This window comes from Pinus tabuliformis, chromosome 2_2, assembly GCF_031772625.1.
Source record: "Pinus tabuliformis cultivar Carrire ecotype Pingquan chromosome 2_2, CPIR1, whole genome shotgun sequence".
NCBI lineage: Eukaryota > Viridiplantae > Streptophyta > Pinopsida > Pinales > Pinaceae > Pinus > Pinus tabuliformis.
Genome location: NC_142300.1, coordinates 105,374,908 through 105,395,045, shown reverse-complemented (window position 1 = coordinate 105,395,045; position 20,138 = coordinate 105,374,908). Strand labels below are relative to the sequence as shown.

Below are 20,138 nucleotides of genomic sequence, written 5' to 3'. Positions count from 1 at the left end.
CCTGCTTTTACCTTTCCCTGCGTAGAGAAGACAACTATTAGTGATTGGATTATTTTGGACTCGTTCTTATTGCGTTTTCCCTACTTTATAATAAAGAAAAGATTACAACTATTGCTTAAAACATCACTAAATTATTTATTAAAACATACCTTCCCAATGCTCTACACACCCCCCGACTTACTCTGTTTCATGGCCTCATGAAAACGTTATAATTAACATGGAGAGCAGTAAGAGAATAGGCTGGAGAGGGTACTTCATGAGGGGGTCTGCAACCATGATAGGCAACCAGATTATCAAAGAAGTAATGCAACTGATCTGCAGGCATATTATACACGGCCTGGTACCCCGGTGCAGGGTGCCAGATAATTGGGCTACGGAACCGATATCCTAACCATGATGGTCCAGCTTGCAGAATGCACTGGCCATAAAAGGGCAATCGTTCAGCAGCCAGCTCAAAGTTCTCGTATTTGAGGGGCTCCCTGAGCTGGATGCTTGGGGTGGAAATCCGATAACGGAATTTGGCAGCCTCCAAGGTGGAATCTTTAATAACCAGGAAGTATTCTAAACTATTTCGGATCAACTCCTCATGCATGGGTCCTAGTAGTTCTATAACGCCAGGGTTTCTCATAAGGCTTTTGTGTGATTGCCATAGGCGAACTGGATCTTGAGGCTCAGCCCTGACCCATAGATCTAGGCTGTGCTCCTGCCTCTGAAAGGCATTGTAAGCCCTGAGCCACTTTAACTGATTGACCCCAAATGAAACAAAGGCTTGCAGCTGTATATCCCCCACAAAGGGACCAGGGTTTAGGTCAGTTTCCTGCTCAAGCACCATATTGTGCAAATAAAATTCGCATAATAATCGTTAGACCTTAACCCCATAATGTTTGCAGCAATCAATGAAATCATTAACAGTATTAATCTGAATGGGGGCACCTGCCCTGACAACTTTTATTTTCAATCTTAAGTATCTTTCAAGGAGGAATAAAGCATAATTCTTCGCGGGGGCCCTGCAAGTCAAAACATCATCATACAACGAACATACAGTGTCCAATTGTTTAATAACAACATCTAGTCGACATGTTACCTTAGCAACCTTTTCCTGTTCCTTCTGCCATCCTTCAAAAGCCTGACTCTCCGATTGACTCATGTTTCTCAGCTTCTGTTGCAGTTCTTCATGTTTTTCCAGAGGGATCCTTTGTTCCTCTAACTGCTCAGCCCTCTGCTGCAATTCTTCGTATTTTTCTCGAGGAATCCTCTGCTCAACTTCCTGTTGCAGCTCCTCATATTTCTCTCGAGGGATCATTTGTTCCCGTAGCTGTTCAGCCTCCTGTTGGGCCTGTCTTATCTCGCGGCGCAAGGCCTTGGTTTTTGGATCCCTTTCCCATGATTCCTTGGAGGCAGGAAATTTCGCCTGGACCTTCACATTTCGTCGCTTAATTTTCCCTGAAGGTGGTGTCTCACTGTGAACTGCTCTATTTTCCCCTTCCTTCTTGACATATATAAAGGGGTACGGTGGTCCCTCTGTAAATGGGATGTCGTCTTGTGGCTCCGTTTTAATTGGAACGGCCGTTGGTTCTAATGGGCTGTTTGGAATATCAGCCTGCTCCTCTATGTCAATAGGAATGGCATTCTGGTGTTCTATTCCAGATGGAACAGCATTTTGTTCCTTAGTATTAATTGGAACAGCTGCAGGTTCGCTGGCAGAGTATCGACCTACTAGATGCCTATAGGTGCTCTGCCTTCTCCTCTGACAGGACCCAGCTGTATTTGTCCTTCTTTTTCTTCTTACAGTCCTCCTTATTCTCAAACTGGCTTTCAGACTTCGAATTTTCTGCCGAAGCTGGCCTATAATATTCAGCAATTTTTGCTGTTTTCTTCTCAACTTTGTAATTTCTCTTGCCTCGACTGTGGCCACATGGGCGGCCCTCAGTTCTGCTCCGCTTTCATCGAGGGTTTCTTCTGTCATTCGGGGAACGTCCTGTTCCCGACAAACGTTTTCATCCTCCATGGCATCAGCAGGTGGATCTCCTCCTGGAGTTTTGGGAACGGCTTGTTCCTGATTGGTATTCACATTTTCTTTGTCAACGACAGGGGGGTTTTCTTCCCCTGCCATTCCATCATGCAATTCTTCACGCGTCTCTTCCTCAGAGGGTCCTTCGGGAGGCTCTTCCGGACTGGAGGGTGAAGGATAACCTCTAAGGCTGGCCAAGATGGTGGCCAGCTCTTCTTCCTCCACAGGGGTTTGCGGATGGCTACCCCCCAATTGTTCCATCTCCTTCTCCTGAATTGGCTGCTCAGTAGCTGCCTCTGGATAGCTGGTCTCGGCCGCAGAGTCATCATTCTTATTTCCTTCTTCAGCTTCTACTTCGTTCTCTGTTTGTCCCACGTTTTCCCCAGGTATTTGTTCTGGCGCTGGAGGTTCCTCTATTATTTCAATCGGCTGGTCAATGTTTGGCTGGATTTTTTCCAGCCTACCTCTTATCTTTGCCAACCGAGCTGACTTTCTAGGCCTCTCGGGCTGTTTGGGTGTGCTGGCCACCTGTTCTTCCACCTCCACCTTTCTGCGTTTTTCAAACTGTTCTGGCGTGCCAGAGGAATACCTTCGCTTTAAGGTAGCACGTCTTTCTTCGGGCAATTCCTTACGTTTTTCTGCATGTCTAGTTGCTTTAGGGGTGCACTTTTGTTTCCCCAGCTTTATGCGTTTCTTCGTTTGCTCGGTTGTGCCCGAGGGTTGCTTAGGTTTTGGCGATTCTCTGGGTTTTTTAGGTGTTTCAGAGGTGCTAGCGGGGTGCTTCGCCTTTGGGGATGGTGATGCTGCTTCCCCTCCAATTGCTGTAATAAGTTCCCGCCAGCTACTCTGCTGCTGAGCGAGACTGTATGTCACTATCAAGCGGATTAACCCGTGGTGGCTAACCACTGCGTCTTCATGGTGTGCCTTTTTCAGGCTCCGAGAGGCATCATGCAGCAATGAATTTAACAATGCAGGGAGATTCACAGCACATTTTCCTTTTAACACAGCTAAGAGCTTAAGGTGACGCGGCCTTACCACATCTTTTCGTCCTTCGCAGGTGATGTAGCTCTGTACTACCTTTGCCAGTTCGCTCCAAGGTTCTCCCAGTGTTGCCGGCAGCACTCCTTTTCCCTTCACTGTCAGCTTCTGCCCTTCATCTTGGAAGATTTCTACGATCTTCTGCAGTCTTTCTTTCTTTGTCGTCCATATTGGACCTGAGTCTGGTAATCCGGTTACTTCCACGATTATTTCCTTCGTGACTGCTATCTGCTTCCCATCTACCACTGAGTGTTCTTCCTGCAAATTCTGCAGGAATTCCATGGCCACTATTTCGTTTGATTTGCGCAGGCGGCCAAAATAAGTTAACCACCCTGCCTTTTCTAAGATCTTCCGAGCGGCTTCGGAGACTACGAGCTCGCTCGGCTTGCTTCTGATAGACTTTCCCCCCATGGTTCTGTTTTGGGGTCTAGATGGAACAGCAATGCAAAGAACGTAATTGCGGCAAAAAAGAAAAGACACAGAGCATGCATGAATAATTGATCATAAATAACAACTTTTGCAAAAAATAGCATTGTCATGCCGTTAACGCATATCGTACCTTCGTATCATATCATTTCCGAATGATGTGTTAACACGTGGCCGGCGGAGTAATGAAGTCACCTCCCCCCCGCGCGAAATGATAGGCTGCCTCAGCCGTCAAATAGAAGAAGGCGGTCATCCCATCACCGAGTCATAATGGAACAGCTTATAAAGTTTTGCCATGTTTCAGATTAGACAAAGAAATACCGAGATCGATGCGACAGATAGATCGCGTTTAACATAAGCCTTCGTGATGTGATGCAGAACATAAGGATAGGACGTCTAGCACTCATGGAAAGTCTGAGATAGTCATAGTCAATACCTTTGCCATAATTGGTAATGATAGATGTTCATGTGACGTATCCATTAAGGTGTAAGATATAATTATTACGAGGATAGAAAGAAATATTTAATAAGATCCAAATTGGTGTATATGTTTTGACTCCAATACCATTAACAGAGCTCTGCTGCCGACCGGTGTTTATAACCGTGGCAGAGTTGTTTATTTCACCCCGGAACCATAGTCCTTTGTGTAGTTTTGAAGAGCAATTCTTGTCAACATGCAGGCCATCATGCTGGCTTGGTAACCAGATAACCATGACGCCATTCACCAGAGAGGCGCGAAACGTGGGCAGGCTGGCTCGTGATGAGACCCCCTGTTCCAAGGTTTGTTTATATAATGAACCTGTTGGACCATATCCCTGGTGTGGTGGCCATGATGGGAATGCCACTTCGCTTCCAATCTTATGATCATAGTAGGCTGGTTCTTTAATGAAACCCCCTATCCTGCATTTGACAAATAATTTCTTTTGATTTTGCTTTTGCTTTTTTTTTTCTTTTGAGATGGACTTTTGCTCTTGTATAGTTACACATAAGGGTGGTTCAGCCCTCCTTAAGAGTGGGAATGGCGGAAGAAGTCTTGTTATCCCAATAGGAAGATATAAATTTTCTATTCTTATTTCCAAGTAATAATAAAGAAAATTGTAGGAACGTAACATGATGAAGTTTTCCAACAGGGCAGAGGAGGTGAGACTTATGGCTGAAAAAAATGATGAGTGTATGGATCCTTCCTTTGTTGCATCAATACTAGGGCTGTTATAGATAGCGATTTATGATGTGCTGATCTCGATATATCATGCCTTTTATATTTGTTGCATATATAGCTGCTACTTATGGCCTCAGGAAAAGGATGGACAACGCTTTCTTCTTATAGAAAGGACGAGGGCATACTATTTCTTTCTTATAAGGGAAGGTGGGAGGGTTCTTTTGATGCAATGTCCTAAGATAACAAAAGCACTCAAATGCTGCTTGCTAAAAAAAGAACTGAAAAAAACACACAAATGTTGCTCCTTCTAAAAAAGGAATAAAATTCAAAAGTGTTGTTCCTTTTGAAAAGGAACAGCAAAAATTCGAAAGTGCTGTTCCTTTTGAAAAGGAACAGCAAAAACTCAAGGGTGCCGTTCCTTTTGAAAAAGGAACAGCAAAAACTCAAGGGTGCTGTTCCTTTTGAAAAGGAACAGCAAAACATGCAGGTGTTGTTCCTTTTGAAAAGGAACAGCAAAACACACTAGTGCTGTTCCTTTTGAAAAGGAACAACAAAAAGTGTTGTTCCTTTTGAAAAGTAACAGCAAAAAAATTCAAGAGTGCTGTTCCTTTTGAAAAGGAACAGCAAAACACGCAAGTGCTGTTCCTTTTGAAAAGGAACAGCAAAACACACAAGTGCTGTTCCTTTTGAAAAGGAACAGCAAAACACACAAGTGCTGTTCCTTTTGAAAAGGAACAGCAAAACACACAAGTGCTGTTCCTTTTGAAAAGGAACAGCAAAACACACAAGTGCTGTTCCTTTTGAAAAGGAACAGCAAAAAGTGCTGTTCCTTTTGAAAAGGAACAGCAAAAATTCAAGAGTGTTGTTCCTTTTGAAAAGGAACAGCAAAACACGCAAGTGCTGTTCCTTTTGAAAAGGAACAGCGAAACACGCACTCGAAACATATATACAAAATTTACAATCTTGTATACAAAATGTGGTAATAAAGAATGAACTGCTTACCCATCTATAGGGGAGGAAGTTTTTGCTTCCTCTCCCATCATCTTGATGTTAGTATCTTGGCGTAGCTGCTGGCAAAATGATTCCCGAGTGAGCGGTTTGCGATACAGACGAACTCGGTGGCCGTTTACCTTAAATGTATATCCAGATCCATCGATTGTAATCAAAGTAAGGGTCCCATTGTCATGGACTTTTTGAATCTCGTATGGTCCCAACCATCGAGTCTGAAGCTTCCCCGGGAAATCCTGAAATCTAGAATCATATAACAGAGCCCAGTCTCCTTCGTGAAATATCTTGTTTTTGATGAGCGCATCATGCCACTTGGCTCGCTGTTGCTGGATGAGTGCTGTATTCTGTAATGCAGCGAGCCTTGTTTCGTCCAACTCATTAATTTGCTGTAATCGATTTTTCTGTGCTTCACTTAAATCCAATCCGACTTCTTGGGCAGTTCGCAGGGTTTGGATCTCAAATTCTATAGGAAAAATGGGTTGCTTTCCAAACACTAAGTGATATGGTGAATAGCCGGTGGTACTTCTCCATGTGGTTCGATAAGCCCACAGTGCCTCCGGTAGTCGGGCGGCCCAATCGCGGCGGTGTGAGGCAACAGTTTTTGTCAAAATTGACTCTATTATCTTATTACTGTTCTCGACTTGCCCATTTGCCTGCGGATGGTATGGGGTAGTAATTTTGTGGTGGATGTGATGGTTATTGAGTGTTGCAGCTAATTTATGTCCCACAAATTGTGGTCCTCCATCTGTAATCACTTCCCTTGGAAGACCATAACGTACAAACAAATGGAACAAGAACTGTATTACCGACTCCTCTGTAGCTCTGGGTAATGCCTCCGCCTCAACCCATTTGGTAACATATTCAGTTGCCACCAAAATGTAGGTTTTTTGGTTTGATGGGGGGTTGATGGGTCCGACAAAGTCCAGAGCCCAGCGTTCGAAAGGTTCGATCACTAATTGAGGCCGCAAAGGCATTTCGTCTGCTGGGCCAGGTCGTCCTACACGCTGACAACTATCACAGGCCTGGACAAATTTTTTGGCATCTTTGAAAATTATAGGCCAGTAATATCCCGTTTGTAATACTTTGTGTGCTGTTTTGCGTTCAGCGAAATGTCCTCCACATGGCCCGTCATGGCAGGCTTTCAAGATATCAAAGATTTCGTCTTCTCGAATACATCTTCTGATTTCCATATCTGCGCCTGTGTGAAACAGATAGCCCCCAACCCACGAAAATCGATTGCTTTTCTGGACGATCTGTTTCCGTTCATTGGGAGTTAAATGTTTTGGAAGCTTACCTACTGCGAGATAATTAGCCACATCAGCGTACCAGGGAGTCTGAACAGTGACAGCAAATAAGTGTTCATCTGGGAATTGGTCCTCAACTGCTGCTGTTTCAACTGATTTTGGTATTCGTGAAAGAAAATCAGCTACAGGGTTCTCCTTCCCTGGTCGGTCTCTGATTGTAATGTCGAATTCCTGCAACAAGATCAACCACCTGGTTATTCTTCCATTTGTAACAGGCTTGTTTGCTAAATACCTAATAGCAGAATGGTCTGTATACAAAATAACGGGATAGCCTGTAATATAGTGTCTAAACTTATTAATAGCATGTATCACAGCTAAAAATTCTTTTTCGGTGACAGTGTAATTTAATTCAGCCGGAGCCAAATTTTTGCTGATGTAATAGATAGCGTATGGTCTTTTCTCTTCTTCTTGGCCCAAAACTGCACCGATTGCTGTGTCTGAGGCGTCGGTTGAAATTTGGAATGGTAAGTTCCAATTAGGTCCTCTGAGAACTGGAGCTGTAGATAGCAACTTCTTTAATTCTGTGAAGGCTCGATCACATTTTTCTGTCCATAAGAAATCAACATTTCCAGTTAATGCATGTAGAGGTGCGGCAATATGTGAGTAATGTTGTATAAATCGTCTATAATACCCAGAAAAACCAAGAAAACTGCGTACCTCTGTTTGATTAGTGGGGGTTGGGATAAGCATGAGTATTTGAATTTTAGCCGGGTCTACCTGAATGCCAGCTGCTGAGATGTAATGTCCCAGAATGAGTCCTTCTGTCATCATCATGTAACATTTTTCGTGACTCAAGCAAAGCCTGGTAGCGATGCAGCGCTCTAGAACTTTTTCGAGAGTGTCCAGGGCTGGATCAAATTCATCTCCATATGGTGTGAAATCATCCATATAGACTTCCAATCCATCATTAATTAAATCTGCGAAGATGCTAAGAACAGCCCGTTGGAATGTGGCCGGAGCATTACATAATCCAAAGGGTAAGACTCGGTAGGCGAACGTTCCCCAGGGGCAAGTAAAGGTAGTCTTGTCCTGGTCTTCAGGGGCAATCTGAATCTGGTTATATCCGCTAAAGCCATCCAAAAAAGAAAAAAATTTCTTGCCTGCTAAGGTGTCCAATACCTGGTCTATGAAAGGGAGAGGGAAGTGATCTTTTTGTGTAGCTTTGTTTAATTCTCTGTAATCGACACAGATCCTCCATTTCCCGTTCTTTTTAGGTACTACCACAAGTGGGGAGACCCATTTGCTGTCAGAAATAGGATAAATAAAATTAACGTCTAATAATTTCTGCAGCTCATCTTTTACAACATCTTTTAAATGGGGATTGAGTCTTCTCTGTGGTTGGCGAACAGGTCTTGCATCTTTCTCGATATAGATACGATGTGTACATAGCTGGGGATCAATCCCTTTCATAACGGGATAGTCCCAAGCAAATGCCTCCTGATACTTTCGTAGGAGCTGGATGAGTTTGGTCTCTTGCTCTGGTGTTAGATTAGCATTAATATTTAAAGTTTTGCCCGGTTCAATTTGTATTACTTTGCTGTTAGCAACAGAGGTTACAGGTATATTTGGGTCATGGTCATCTTTTAGAGGATCTTCCTCTAATTCGTTATCAAATGCCGCTTTTATCATAAAGCATTGTGTATACGATGTGGATTCTGTTTGATTAATGAATTTATTGATGGCATCATCTTCCGTTTGATCTTTAAAATCTAGCGCTTCCTGGACTGTTAATGGTGGTCTAATATTATCAGTAATATATGAGGCAGGGCGCAGATTGGTCAGTGATATCTGAGGTGTGATGCTTGGCTGGGCTGGCGGGTACAAGATTAAATTTTTGATATCCGGCCCTCTGGTTATGGTCATGTTTCCCTGCCGGCATCCAATGTAGGCGTCAGCAGTAGCGAGCCATGGTCTACCTAGAATTAGCGAATGTCCATCTAGTCGGGTTTTTGGATTAATCACCAGAAAATCGGTCGGGTATTCCCAAGAGTCCACTGAAACCATGACATCATACAAGGTGCCTTCTGGTCTTATTACTGATCGGTCAGCTAGCTCTAGTAAAGTGGAAGTAGGTTCTACCGATGTGATTCCAAGCTTCTGGCAGGTTGATGTTGTCAGGATATTAATTGCAGCCCCTAGATCTACTAAAACGTTGGTCAGGGTCTGCCCACGGACTTGAACAGTGACAATTGGGTTTCCAGGATCCTCATATTTAATTGGTGTTTCTTTCCCTGATAAGAGGTCGGATAAGGTGCCGACTACCTGGACTCTAGGGTTAGGGGTTATATTTCTTTTTGATTTTCTGCTACACAGGTCTTTTATGGTTTTTGCATATATGGGAATATCCTGTATAGCCAGAAGGAATGGAATTCTTATATACAAGTTTTGGAGTTCTCCCAGAATATCAAAATCCGGATATTGCATTTGTCTCGGAATGGCCAGTCGTTCTGGGAAAGGTGGAGAAGATGTAATTACTTGCTGATGAACCTGGTCTTTACTTACATCTTCTTGTTGTGACGGCTGTTCTATCGGTAACTGGTTTTCAATATGAGCGGTTCTATGTCCCTCAGTTTCTATTATTCGCCCAGATCTCAACTGAAGATCATTGCACTCATGCAGAGAAGATTCAATCTCAGAAGATTCTATAATTTGAAGAGATTGAACTGGTCGATTATTTGGGTTAGGGTTGGGTTGGGCTGGGAGCTGCGGTCTTAGGTTGGGCTGGGGATTTTGTTGCAAGGCTAGCAGAGTTGGTTGAGGGAGCGGAATTGATCCTGGTGTTTGATATGTCGATCTTGGCCAGTTGCTCTGCCAGGGTGAACTTTGCGAAGTGGAAGGGGTCCACTGCGGAGGATATGAATTATTTGGCCAATATGGCGGAGGATAAGGAAAGTTTGGCCAACCAGCTTGGTTCATCCAAGGGTTCGGAGTAGGAAACATTTGAGGCGACCAATTTGAAAACGGGTGCTGAGACTGATTTTGCCACATATTCTGTTGCTGAGCATTAAATTGCGGAGATTGAAAAGAAGAGGAGGGGTCTTGAAACATACCAGATTGCCTAGGTTGCCATTGACGACGCTGGTTAATAAAATATGCTGATTCTGGTTCCTCTTCTGCTTCTTTGTACACCGCCTTCAAACCAGGAAGCGAGGGACAGCTTTCAGTCGGATGGTCCTTGGTGCAAATAGCACATATTTGAACTGTATTGAGCGGACATTCTTTCTGGCTATGTTTCTTTCTGCACCGAGGGCAGAAAATTGCCAGATTCTGTTCCGCCTCTGCTTGCTTTTGTTTAGCCTGCACAATATCAAGCTGTGTAGTTAATGTCCCCATGATATCAGTTTTAAAATTCTCTAGCAGATTTCCAAGTTCCACTCGTGATACTCCTTCTATTGATGTTCTATTGTCTCTAGTGAAGCGATCATATTCTGCTGGTTTGATCCTTGTGCTGCCTCTTGAGCTCCTGATACACAGATTAATGATGTCAGCAAAATTTTCCTGATAAATGTCTCCTTTTCCCATAATATTCAACGTTTCAATCCATTGCTCTTTCATACCTCTAATCAATGCAGTTTTCAACACGTTATCGGGCAGAGGTAACGATGCATAGGGAGATCTTTGCAAGTTATATTGGAAACGTTCTACATATTCTTCTAAAGTTTCATTTGGTCTGGCTGACATTTGAAAGATTTCATCCTTTAGTTCTCTTGATCTACAGTAATCCTGATATTTTTTTAAGAAGGCCACTTTCATTTCTTCCCAATTGTTTATGACTCCACCACCTAAACCCATGAACCATCTCAGAGCTGCTCCCTTCAAAGTAGAGGGAAACAGTTTTAACTTCTGGGGGTCAGTGGTGTAATCGTATCCCCTGCATAACACATCAAATTCGAATAAAAACGCATCAGGGTCTTCTGATGTGAGTCCATGAAACGTCGGGATATGTTGAAGCGGAATTGCCTTCATCGGTGCATTCACAGCGGAATCTACTATGGGATATTGCAAAGTAGAGGTTTGGGTATTTGGCTGATTCTGCGCCATGGAATCAAATATATGCCAGTAATCTTCAGGAATTTCTAAGAGAGTAATCGGAGGGGTAATCTTAGCGGGAACTGTTTTTACAGCACTCCTTTTATCAGGGATAATGATGGCCCCTACTGTCTGAGGTGAATGAATTCCTTCAACGAGGATTTTTGCAGCGCTTCCTTTATCCGGACTGTTTAAAGGCTGGTTTGGTTCAATAGGAGATCTAGGTTCCTCGATTTCCCATGTTTCTCCTTCTCCTTCACAAAGATTGCTAAAATTTCCTTCGTGCACTGGTCCAAGAGTCGAATTGTCAGGTTCTTGAAAGTCCTGCTCCTCTGTCTGACTGTGCACCTCAGCAAAGGCTTCAGATGGTGATTCTGAGGCCTGAAGGGAACTAGCAGGTTGTTTAGAGTTTACTTTCCTATAACCTACTGATTGCTGAGATTCGACTTTCTTATAAATTTCATCTATAAAGGTCTTTCGTCCAAGGGTCGCCGACCCCTTGGCTTTTTCGGTTTTGGATGGAGGCTTTTGATTCTTTTCTGGCTTTTTCTGCTTAGTCATGCACTCCAATTAAATTACTAAATCAATTTTGCTAGGAAAGCGGACGGTGGAGAAGGGCTTTTACATGCTCCGCACGCAGGTTCTTACCTTCCGTTTTTAGAATCCAGTTCTCCCCTAACAGATTCGCACACTACCCTGTTAAAAGACAAATGGCTATACCCTTCCCCGACAACGGCGCCAAAATGTGGAGCTGTAACAAGGGTCTTTTTCACCTCTAGTTATCTCACATTACAAGTCAATCCGGGAGCGTTTTGTTATTGTAAAGGATATCTCAATTTGAGGCTATTTGTCAGGATAATGATTCGTAGTATAGATCTAAAGAATACAAGAGTAAACGGATGCTAAGCTACGCTAAATTACTTTTGCATAAAGAAATCACACACGCAGCAACTTCGTCGGTCGAGGGTATGGAATTAGTAACCTATCCCCCTAGAAACTGATGAAGGAGTATGGATCATGATCTGGGAGAATTATAGCGTCTGCTGTATCTCACAACAGCCTTGACCCTCCTCTCATGCCACTTCAATAAATGCAAGCGAAAGGAACAGCAAGAAAACAGAATGGAACAGCAACTTCAGAAATGGAACAGCAATAAAAGGAACGGCAGTAAATGGAACGGCAGTAAAGAAACTAAGTCTCGCGAGGTCAACACTTCCAATCCTTGGCACACACTTACATACAAAGGGAAAGCAATCGTTTATACAAGTTTGCAGCTTAATCAAATGGAACAGCAAATTATTAAAGACAGGAAACGTCAATCATATACATATCAAATGGAACAGCAAATCATTAAAGACAGGAAACGTCAATCATATGTACACGATCTGCAATAATCACCAATAGTCCATTACTCCAATCACCTGTAGCTGAAATATTCTACTTATGAATTCTGTAATTGATGCAAACAACTCAGATCAACAGTATGCGAGGAATTCTGAAAGTATGATATGAACTTGTTACAGAGATTTATAACAGGAAAGCTACAGATGAATAAGTATGAGACGACATGCAATCATAACAGATTATAAGAAACAAACCACACAAAACAGAATTGTAATGGTACAATCAGCCAGTGTCCGTTGGAGCCGGGCCCGAAGCTTCCAATGGCGCACTGCCGTAAACTACTTCAGACGCAGGGAGAAATTAACACCAAAGCTATTATATTAACTCATCAATGAGAGTACAAAACTAAGTTTCAGATAGACTCAATAGTCTGAGTTCAACTGACAGTAAAATCCGTGAACAGAAAGTTAAAGATACAAAAAATCAAATCCCTTAATTTCCAATGCTGCCCCCCTTTTATACAATCAACGGCGGAGTTCTCCAGACGACAAAACGATTGAACGTAGCGATCCCTCAGGATCAAAGATCCTGAGTGATCCGCTAAACTGTTAACGCCTTCCTTTACTCGGCCTGTAATTTCGAACTGGCAGTCCTTCATCTCGTTCCGGACTGATCTTCCTTGATTTACTCGACCTGGTCTGAACCTTATTTAGAATTGGAGGGACAGCCGTTATCTTCTCATCAAATTCTCGTTTCGCGTTGCGCTTTCCTGCTTTTACCTTTCCCTGCGTAGAGAAGACAACTATTAGTGATTGGATTATTTTGGACTCGTTCTTATTGCGTTTTCCCTACTTTATAATAAAGAAAAGATTACAACTATTGCTTAAAACATCACTAAATTATTTATTAAAACATACCTTCCCAATGCTCTACACCAATAAGGAAGTTGATTCCCATCACTCCCTAGTTGATGATGATGAAGAATAAGAGGAAAGGCCATGATTCTTAGGAGATAATCTATTGCTTTGTGGTAAATGTAAAGAAATACTTCATTCATTATTTAGATATTCATGTGAATCACTTGAATATAGAGATAGTCATGTATCTAGTAGTAGTAATGAAGATGGACCCCCATTAGTAGCAAAAGCAAATGAGGGAACCTTTGAAGAAGAGGAAAGTATATCCCATGATGAGAATAGGGCTATCACTGAAACTGATGAAGGTGGAGTACTCCTCATACTTGTAGAACACCCCATGGACACAATGATGAGTTTATATCTCTATGTTGGCTCAGCTAGCACTTCTAATAGCGAAGAAAAGGGTCTAGATGAAAGGATATATTTTAGCAAGAAGTTGATATATTCTCTTAAATAGATCAAGGAGATATCATAAGAAAATCTCAAGCAAAAGGTGTGGTTGCACGAGTATGAGCTTGAGAATGATAAGTTGAGAAAAACAATAATTGATATAATCCTCAACAAAAAGAGACTAATAGATTGAATGGGAGGCTAACCATTCAACTAGATGGAAGAGAAGCTCACTATGAGAGACTACAAGCTGAAGTAGTCTCATTGAGACATGACTTGGAAAATTCAAATAAAGAGTTGTATCAATACTAGAAGCTTGAGGAGAGCATAAGTTTTTGAATGAGATGCTTGTTAAGCAAAGAACCCAGCTCATCAAGGTTGGTTTGGGTTTCAAAGAAGAATCAAGCTCCAATAAGGAAAAGACTAAAGGGTCAAGTATCCAAGTAAGGGTAGTTGGAGCTTCCAACAAAAACATGGGAAAAGAGGCTATTGGACAATAATAGCAACAAGGAAAGCATCATCAACAAGAGAAGAAAAGAAAACAACGGATTGGTAAGAAGTAACAACAAGTAGATCAATAAAGGAGAACCAAGAAACAACAAGGAAAAATGCAAGGCAGTAATGCAAACTACCATGGAAGGAACATTAAAAACTAGCAAAGTTCCTTTCCCCCTCAAGGAAAAATATCTCAAAGAAAAGGTATATTTTTTTATCAAAATCCTTTTCATGGTTATTGTTTTTCTTGCAATTATTTTGGTCATAAAACCATATACTGTAGATGGCATGCAATAAAACAAGATGTGTTGGGTAGAAACAACCCAAGAATGTGAAAAGTAGCCAGGAGAAGGCATGATTGCAACAGTAGAGGTTGTGATAATAATTCTAGAAGATATGGAAGGCCCTTTGCTCCATTCTTAAGCCATATTGAATCCTGCAACTGTGCCAACTCAGGGCACAAGATAGTGGACTACAGATATGACAGGACAAGGCATTTCCCTCAAAATCTATAGGAAAACCAAGAAAGTCAGCCAGTGATGTTGAGAAGATATGGAAGAGAAAAGGAATCCAACTATGTCTTCAATGCTCTGTGTCAAAAGGACTTGCTGAATTAAGGAGGAAAAATTCCTCTGTAATCTCCAACTGCAATTAGCACAAGCCTCAAGTGAAGAATGGGAGTGACAACCTCATTACCATTCTATTGCAAACAAAGAAAAAAGACAGCAATAATATTTGGATGAAGAAAGAGGAGTTGAAGGAGAAGTGTCCTCTAGCCATGCATAGTCAAGAAAAGGCCCAAATATGGGAAAAGTAGAAGTTGGGAAGAAATTATGTTGCTAGCACTCAGCTAATGAAGGTTTCAATGAAGGAGGATAATCTGCTTAGAGGGAATATATCATTTATTTCTCTTCATTGAAATAAGAGAATGGCCTCAAGAGAGGCTAACTAATTCAGATGCAAGAAACCAGAAAAGGATACTAAAAGTAATGCATCTGAACTTTGGAGGTATGGTCGAGTCCCCTTTCTTATTACAATAATAAATTGGTTTATTTCAAATGTATCAGCATAGAAAGAGAAAGGTTAGAGCAGCCAACATGGGTTCAGGAGGAGTATAAAACAAAATTTTATGTTTTTAGTTTGTGTAGGAAGATTCATAGATATGGGTTTTATTGTCGACGTTTCAAAACCACTATCTAGGTCCATTTTCAAGACTTGAGAAAATTATGAAGAGCGGAGGTGAACAAATAATGGAAAGGTATGTGTAAAGATAAATTTAGAGCCAACTAAGGTGAATGTGAATGGTATAAATATATACATGATTAGGATTCTAAATTTAATAATTAATTTATGAATTATGAATATGTAGAATTAAATATTAATATAAGTAGAGTTATATTATTTAATTAAATATATAATATTATTAAGAAATAACTTTTAAATTTTTTTGTAAAATTAAATTAATTAATTAATAAAAGTTATAAATGTATATACTTAAGATATGTATAATGCTATAAGGTAATTGAATATGTATTATTAAAAAGAACCTAGGGATGAATAGATGATAAATTAGAAAGAGAAAAATTGAAGGGGAGGGAGGGAGGGAAAAAATGGTCATATTAGTTTTATTAATGGTTTAAAGTGAGCACGGGAACTAGCTACTGTTCATATCCATGCCATTATCTCTATTCAAGTTGTTAAGGTGATTTTTATTTCAATGGTTTGTCTAATTTTTCACTTGTAATAATGGTTTTCTCTCGTGATGATTTTGGTATCTTCCAAACATATATAATGTTTAGTGGTCTTAGCATGCTCTGCTAATGCAAAAAATAATAGTCTTTCATGTTTAATATCCACATTATGTTCTTTAATCCTAAATTTTATAGATCGTCCAATTTCACCTATACAAAATTGACCACAAGAGTTGATTTTATAAACACCTTTAAATTGGAAATTATCAATAGAGTCCTTAACAAATTTCATATTTTTTCTAATAGTGTTGATAGGTTTGAAAGAAGTTATGATAATTTTATGCTTCAAAATTTGAGTAATTTTACCAGTAGTTCCTTCAAGGTAGGGAAGTAATGATTTCTGCTTAGACTTAAGGGTCTTGGTGTTGTTGTTATCAGTGCTATTAGTGGATTTTGTTGGCATTATGATACATGTGTTGTACTTGATGGCAACCCACTTGTAGCAGAACAACTCACTTGTATATGGTAACTAGATGAATCTACAAGAGAGATATCAGATGTGATAGAATGCATGGCAGTTCAAAGGAATCATTTCAGAAGTAATATGGAAAATTATAGTGTAACAAGTATATTTAGAGGCAATAGGGCAGTGGTACAGAGGATTAGGAAGATGGAACTAAGGCCTATTGATCAAAATAAAGAAATTAAAGGAAAAGGTTGATGTAAAGCAGTTTAAGAAGTATACGCAGGTCCACTTAGTCAAAAGAGCATATACACAATGGTCCACAGAACAAAAAGAGCATATACGTATACATGCACTCCCACAAAAGGAAAAGAGCGTACATGTTGGAAAACCAAGTTTTTGGTCCAAGGTATTTGGTCCGAGGTATTGGTCTGAAGTTTTGGTCTGAGGCATTTGTGCGAGGTATTTGGTCCAAGGTATTGGTCTGAGGTATTTGGTCCAAGGTATTGGTCCTGTTAGACTCCGTCTTGTTAGCCCGCTGCAGTCAAATTCTCCAAATTTCATTCCTTGTTATGCGCAGTCACTGATGTTACTGTGGTCCAGAAAAGAGTCATTCTAATTCTTGAGTCCAGAGCTTGACAAAGGGATCTGATTCCACATCAACACCTGATTCTGTTTCAGATCAGCGCCAATAGCATAAAAAGGTTGTTAAATTCATTGCTGGATTTTCTTTCAGAACGACAGAGCGAACAGTTGAAACAAGTGTCAACTTCATCAAATAAGTTGCAGGCAGTTCAGTTTTGGTTCCTCTTAAATTGTCCAAAAACAGAGTTCCAATGGCATCCGACCATATGATTTAAAGCAGGGACAGAAGAGAAATGTCAAACTCGATCTGGACGGGTTAATCATTTGAATTTTCGAGCTATTACAATCTTAGAAGTTTCGGGCTATTTCGATGTCATTATAGTCTCAAATATTATCACAGGTATCGGTCTAATTACAATGGTAAAGGATCTTGGTATGTCTGCAGCAATGAAATCGTGAGATCTCGGTGCTATCTCTATGAATTAGTTTTTGGTACAAGGTCTTGATACAATGAAGAAGTCTTTGGTGCTACCAAAGTAACAAGGTATCTACAATGAGTAGGTTTCGATAAGAATGATTTGGTGTCACTAAAATGTGAGGGGTTCACTACATTGAGAAGGGATGGAACTTGGTACAGTTTCCTATGAAGGTATATCAAGTACAAGCATATGAAACCAGCTCAAGGAATTCAAGTATTGTCAAGATGCACATGTTATTTTAATAAGTCATCAAATTAAAGATTCCAATACAGTGATGGACCACAAGGTTTGTTACACTCAATATTTTGTCATCCCAGCAACCAGGTAGGACGTGTATACATGTGAAATTATTCAAGTTGTGTCACGTTGACAATAGCTCGGCCATCATAAACTGGATGACAGACTTTTAGATGAAAAGGCTCAGTAAAGGTTATATAAAACTTGAGCAGGGTTTGGGAGATTGTTCAAGAATTCGTTACAGGTTACAAGGGCGAAATTGCAGGTTACAAGGGTGAAATCGTGGTTTTCAAAACTGTGGAGCAGAGCTAGAAACGTGCGCTACGCATTGGAGGTGTTCGCTATGCACTGAGGCGTGCGCTACGCATTGGGCTCGCGCGGCCAGTGTTAAATTACTCAGGTGCTACGCACTGAGGTGTGCGCTACGCGTTGGGTTCAACGTTACGCACTCAGTCACAACACCAAAATTTTTGTTGTCTTGCGCCCAGTTTGTATCAAATCGGCTCCATCGACTTGCAAGGACACTCCCACCATCCGCACGAATCAGCTGGTGAAGCCTGAAACAAAGACCAATAGACAATCTTCAAATTGCACATCGATACCTTCCGTCTGTTTTGCAGGAAACAATGTGCATATGCCTGAATTTAGTCAGGAAAATCCACCTACGGGACTCAAAAAGATCGATGCCAAATGCTTCGGTAGGGTAGCCAAAGGAGATTTCCATCGTGGATTTAGATAGAAGGTACTCAAAATTTTTCAGAAAGAGCACATTCGGCTCTAGTCTTGCAAGGCGGATCCTTGAACCAAACCAGGAAGCCATTGGACAATTCCTCCAATTCACTGAACAAAGCGACATTTACAACAGTCTCCTGGCAGATTACTTCAATACCAGCGCAGATTCCTCCAATCTTTGTTGCATTCTTTTGGAAAGCAATGAGCAAGTGAGATTGAGTTATAACCGCAGCGTCCAGCTTATTGTGGAAATTGTGCGTATTTCAGGAAAATTCACAGAAGATCAACATAATTTTATAATTCAGGAGTGTATGCTTTTTGTCGAACTTGAAAATCCATTCGCCTCTTCAGCAGCACAGCCTTTACAGAATATCCGAGAACAATCCGAAGATTTGATGAGCCAACTGGAGCTTATTCGGGAAAAGTTTGATGCAGCAACTAAGGAAACGTACATACTTAACAAAGATCTGGATACTCTAATATGGCTTGTGAGGCGGTTGCAGGATGAGGGCGAGCACAATAAAGATATGATGAGATTTTGCTTGCAAAGGAAGGATGACAGACTGCCTGTAGAAGATGTTGTGAAGATATTGAAAAGAAATGCTAGCACTTTTAGACAACGGTTGGCCGACTTGGAAGATGGAAAATTTGTTATAGGTTGAAATTTTCAAAAGTGACAGTGTTTTGAAGGGTTCTAAATGTTTGGCGATACAGCTTCGGAGCAAAGCCCGAGTCACAAAGATGAGGATGATGAACAAGCAAAAACAGTTTGTGAATTGCCTATGCAGAATGTTGAAATGGGAAACAAGTGTACACGTGTTCCTTCTGAGCCACATGGTTATTTCTATGCAAAGGCTACTCTTTTACAACGAACACTTTGCTCAAAGGTGTAAAGGCGCTCAAATGATACGTTTTGATGACACAAATCCTACCAAAGAGAGTAATGAATTTGTTGGAAGTAATTTAAATGATACACTCGGTATCAAAGGAGAAGGACCCACATATACTTCAGATTATTGAGAAAGTCGTGAGCAAATGCAGACAAATAGGAACAAATTTGCCTATCTTTGCCTTCAGTTAATAATTCATAGGGTGTATGCTCCAGGTTTAGTTTCCATTGGTCATTAGAAATTCTTAGCTAGAATAATGTAACGCTGCTCCTTTTTAGAGCAGACCTTTCCTATTTTCATCATGTTAGTTAAAACAGTCCCATCCTTTCATGGATTGGTTTTCTCCTGAGCTTTATATTGTATTAAAAATCATTTGTAAAGGTTAGGGGAAAAAAATTCTGAGAGGTGCGTGGAGGAAAACAAAGCATTTCATTGTACTGTTGAATGACAGAGATTAATTAAATGGCTCAGCTTTGATCTGTAAGATTCTTGTGGTGTGGAAATTTAGCATATGTTTTTCTTCTGTTTCATATGTCTTTGTAATGTTTCCATTTCATTTCATAATCGTTTCTAAATGGATACTTTTAAGTGAGAAAGGCAGAATTCAATTTATTTGCTCTGTCTTGAGGAAGTGTTCATATTTAATGTTTTCTTCTGTTCGATAAGGATTCATCACACATGCCCTTGTCAACTTCTCATCAGTCTTTCCATTCCGTTTAATCTCAATTTAATTGTTAAATTTCGCTCCTACCTCACCTTATGGAATAATCTGTGCCTTTGATTAAATCTCTACTCATGTTGTTCTTGATACCATGCTACGCAGAAAACCCAATCATTCATTAAAACCTCATTTCATATCTCTTTACTAGCCTAAGATCAATATTCCGTATCGGTCATCTCAGCCCCCTTTGAAAACTTGTTTGCCGAGATGGACCCAGAG

At 40.8% G+C, this 20,138-nt stretch overlaps 1 protein-coding gene across 1 annotated transcript; it reads left to right on the top strand.

Moving 5' to 3' along the window:
* Window positions 1-1,532: 1,532 nt before the first annotated feature.
* Window positions 1,533-18,970, top strand: LOC149191602 (UPF0496 protein At3g49070-like). Its single transcript, XM_089406712.1, has 3 exons — window positions 1,533-1,692; window positions 18,197-18,274; window positions 18,453-18,970. Exons 1-3 carry the CDS (start codon window positions 1,533-1,535, stop codon window positions 18,968-18,970), a joined length of 756 nt encoding a protein of 251 aa, XP_089262838.1.
* Window positions 18,971-20,138: the final 1,168 nt, after the last annotated feature.

Bases quoted from the DNA above. Each gene is read 5' to 3' on its own strand.
- LOC149191602 (XM_089406712.1), top strand. From the start codon at position 1,533: ATGTCGTCTTGTGGCTCCGTTTTAATTGGAACGGCCGTTGGTTCTAAT. The intron at 1,693-18,196 runs GTTCGCTGGCAG...TCTGTTTTGCAG, and splicing joins ATTAATTGGAACAGCTGCAG to GAAACAATGTGCATATGCCT. The intron at 18,275-18,452 runs GTAGGGTAGCCA...GTCTCCTGGCAG, and splicing joins GATCGATGCCAAATGCTTCG to ATTACTTCAATACCAGCGCA.